Genomic DNA, 3533 nt, shown 5'->3' on the forward strand with positions numbered 1-3533 from the left:
TGGGTCATATAAAGTTTGCAAGACCAAGGGGCCTCTATTTCCAGTGATGGCCGATTAGGCCATCTTCTGCTACATATGCAGCTAGAGACTCGAGCTCTGGGGGTACTGGTTAGTTCATATTATTGTTCCACCTATAGGGTTGCAGCACCCTTCAGCTCCTTGGGTACTTTCTCTAGCTGAGAGGACAACTTTTAAGAGTCAATTCAGGTCTTCAGGTCTGTGATGGCAAGTGCCCTGCCCATTGGTCCATCCCTTCAGCTAATTTTTTTTTTTTTTTTTTTTTGGTCTCTTATTAATAGACTTGACTGAGATATACTTAGAGCACATACATAAAGTTCTTGAGCAAGCCTATTTGAAAACTACACCTACATACGACCTCTAGCCAGAATGCACAAGCCAGACCCCGTACCTCCTGTGCTCAGAGCCCTCCAGGAGATTCTTGCCTCAGTGGGGGCTGTTACGGTTTGAATCCCTGCACTGGCCCAAATTCTTGTGTTGGAGTCCTAACCCCCAGGACCTCAGAGGGTGAACTTACTCAGAAACAGGGCTGCTGCGGGTATAGTACATTATAATGGAGTGAGCTATATACATCATGTCACACGGCCATAGCATATGAGAGCGGGTGTGAGCCTGAGAGAGGATGCCTGGAGGAAACAAGAGTCCCGGCAAGGAAGGATCGATAGTCCCTGCTGCCTTAGGCATTGCTCAGTGCAGTGTAAGTGAGGTTTTACGAGTGGGACTTTGGATTCGGAGACCCAGAGCAGGAAAGCATCTGAGGATGAGAGTGGACACTGGGGTCACGCATTGAGACCAAGGAATACCACTGATACCAGCAAAGTACCAGAGAAGCTAGGACCAGGCATGGCGCAGACTCGCCATGAAAACTGTCCTCTCTCGGACATGGGCTACTTCGTACTGATTGGCCTCCCCTCTCAACAATTCGACAGGGAAGGCGTTTTGTCAGTTTGCCTCCTGCTGTAAACCCACTGTCAGAGCACCGGTGGTGCACAGCAAATACCGACTGACTGAATAAAGGGAGGGCCTAGGATCATGATGGTGAACTCGAGGAGTTCTAGAGGCTAGATGACTGGGGGTGGGGCTGGGGGTAAGCAGGCCTGGAGGCTGGGCAGTCTCTACTGATCCTGTGGACGGGATGACCAGGCTGACATGGACGGGATCAGAGAAATGCCCACGGGCTTGGGGGGAGGAAGTCTGGGAGGAGTGAGAATGAGAGACTGCAGACAGGGAAGACATGGAGAAGAGAGACAAAAATGGTAAAGCTCCAAACGGGAAAGCAGCAGTGGCGGGAGAGAGGAGGCTCCGGGAGCTGTCCTGGTTAGCTACGGGAGTATTGCGCAGTGACCAAGAATATAAGTGGACTTTGTAGTCAAACTCTTCCTGGGCTTGCTCATGGACTCTGTCCCCCACTAGTGACATTGGAAAAGTTACTTATTAAATCCCAACCCATGGGGGCTATGTGAGAAGTCAAGGAGGCGATGTGGTATAGTTGGCTAGTCTTCTCGATGGGGGGGGAAGTGGCTGGAGCCATTTGGGTTGGGACACTGCCCACTGGAAATGACTTATAGCCACACAGACATGGGGACTTCAGGTCTGTGAAGGTGGTGCAAGAAGCTCTGCTGTGGAACTGGGGGGCAGGGGGAGGTGGAGACAGCATGATCGGGTCAGTAGAGGAGACCCCAGAGGGTCTGGTGTTTGTGTTGAGGCCTTGAGCCCTGAATTAAGGATCCCCAGGACTAAGGATGCAGCTCAGTTTGGGAAAGTGGGAGCCTAGCATTCACTGACGTCTTCCCTCAGCACCTCAGAAACAGGGTGTTGTGTGTGGCACTTAGGAAATAGAAGCAGGAAGATTGAGAATTCAAGCCCACCCTTAGCTACATTGTGAGTTAAGCGCGTGTGTGCGCACACACACACACACACACACACACACACACCATCCAAAGAATTGTTCATCTGACTCCATAGTTTCAGGGTTTGCCAAGGGTTGAGGTGTGTGGTTCGGGGCCTCCAGGCCCTAAGTTCTAGTCTGGGGCATTGAACACCAGGCTCTCCCCAAGGTGCATGGGGGTACTGGGTTAGAAAGCAGCCATGGAAGGAATGTCACATCCTGCCACCTCATCTCCCACAGCCTCAGAGACACGCAAGCGGGTCTCAGAAGTCAAGGCCACAAGTCTGTGGTCTCCAGAAAGAGGAACAGACTGAGGTAGTGAAAGAAGAAACAGGTCGTTTTCACTCTCCCCAGAGAGCTCCAAGTGGATGGAACTCAAGGCTGGGGGCGGGCAGGGGGTTGGGGAACAGCTGAGGGAGGAGGAAGAGGAATAAGAAAGAGGGTGGGTTGTAGTCACCGGGTGCTGGGGACTCACATAAGCTTGTTGCAAACCGGAGGCTGAAAGGAGGCCCGATTCTCTTCTACCCAAGACTTCACTCTCACATGGCGCTCCATGGCCAGCAGGCAGGACTCTTCTGCCCACAACGTGGTCGCCAGGTAATCGGGGAGTTGGAGTGATGCGATCTGCTCAGTCTCCTGTCGAGCCACCTAGTTAATTAGCTTACCAGAGGTCAAAGAGCTGAGCAATCCCCTGCCACCCTGCGGAGTGGGGGTGGGGGGCGGCTCTAGGGTCTGAGCCTGCTTGCCCTGCCCCTGCACACTGGGCAGGCGGCCCCTCCGGAGCAGGGATCAAAAGCCCAAGAACAGACCCGCCTCCTGGGACATGCCAGCATCCTCCCAACACCTAGCTGCTCTGGTCGGAAGCTGGACTCTGGTACCTACTCGGCCCATGTAAGGTGCAGGACGCTGGGCTTTCCGCTTCCCTAGAGGCCCCGTCTCTAAAGAAACATTGTGATGGCAGAATAAAGGTTTGAAAATCGGAGACTTTGAGCACAAGTAGAACTAAAGGCGATTAACATCACAGGAGGCAATTAACACGCGGCATCCAGTCTCCTCCCGAGCACTGAGGTCTGGCCCGGTAATGCAGATATGATTGGCTAGAACTGAGATACCTTGTCCTCCCTCGCCTTGCTTTGCAGCTGAGACCCCATCCAGCTAGGCAGCCCCCGCACCTAGTAGTAGTGGGCAGGAATGAGGTGTCCAGCACTGATCTGAGTGACCTCTTTACCCCTCCACCGGGAATCGAAGCAGGGTCTTTAGTTTGCTAGGCAAACTCTGCCCCGGAGCTTCAGTATGTCCCCGTCCCCTTGCATGTCTTGTTTATAATTTTGTTGTTTGGTTTTTGTTTTTGAGACAAGAAATCACTTTGTGATCCAGAATGTTGGGCAGGTTGCTATGTAGCTCAGGCTAGCCTCAAACTCTATCCTTCTGCCTCAGTGCTAGGATTAGAGAGGGGTGCTACCATAAACCCACAATTCCTACCCTTGCATGTTCTAAGCCACATACGTGTGAAGACCTTTACAGGGGAGGATGGTCCTGGGTGTCTGTCTCATTTAGGGTTTTATTGCTGTGAAGAGACACCGTGACCTCTTATAAAGTTTAATTGGGGCTGGCTTACAGGTGCAGA

The 3533-nt window shown here is 52.3% G+C and overlaps 1 protein-coding gene across 1 annotated transcript in view; it reads right to left on the minus strand.

Moving 5' to 3' along the window:
• Nucleotides 1–2675, minus strand: part of Haao (3-hydroxyanthranilate 3,4-dioxygenase) — a 14253-nt gene extending 11578 nt beyond the window's left edge. Inside the window, exon 1 of the mRNA XM_021218217.2 lies at nucleotides 2382–2675. Within this exon, the coding sequence (XP_021073876.1) occupies nucleotides 2382–2461 (80 nt within the window). The 5' untranslated portion in view covers nucleotides 2462–2675. The remainder of the gene's footprint in view (nucleotides 1–2381) is intronic.
• Nucleotides 2676–3533: the final 858 nt, after the last annotated feature.

This window comes from Mus pahari, chromosome 18 (assembly GCF_900095145.1).
Source record: "Mus pahari chromosome 18, PAHARI_EIJ_v1.1, whole genome shotgun sequence".
NCBI lineage: Eukaryota > Metazoa > Chordata > Mammalia > Rodentia > Muridae > Mus > Mus pahari.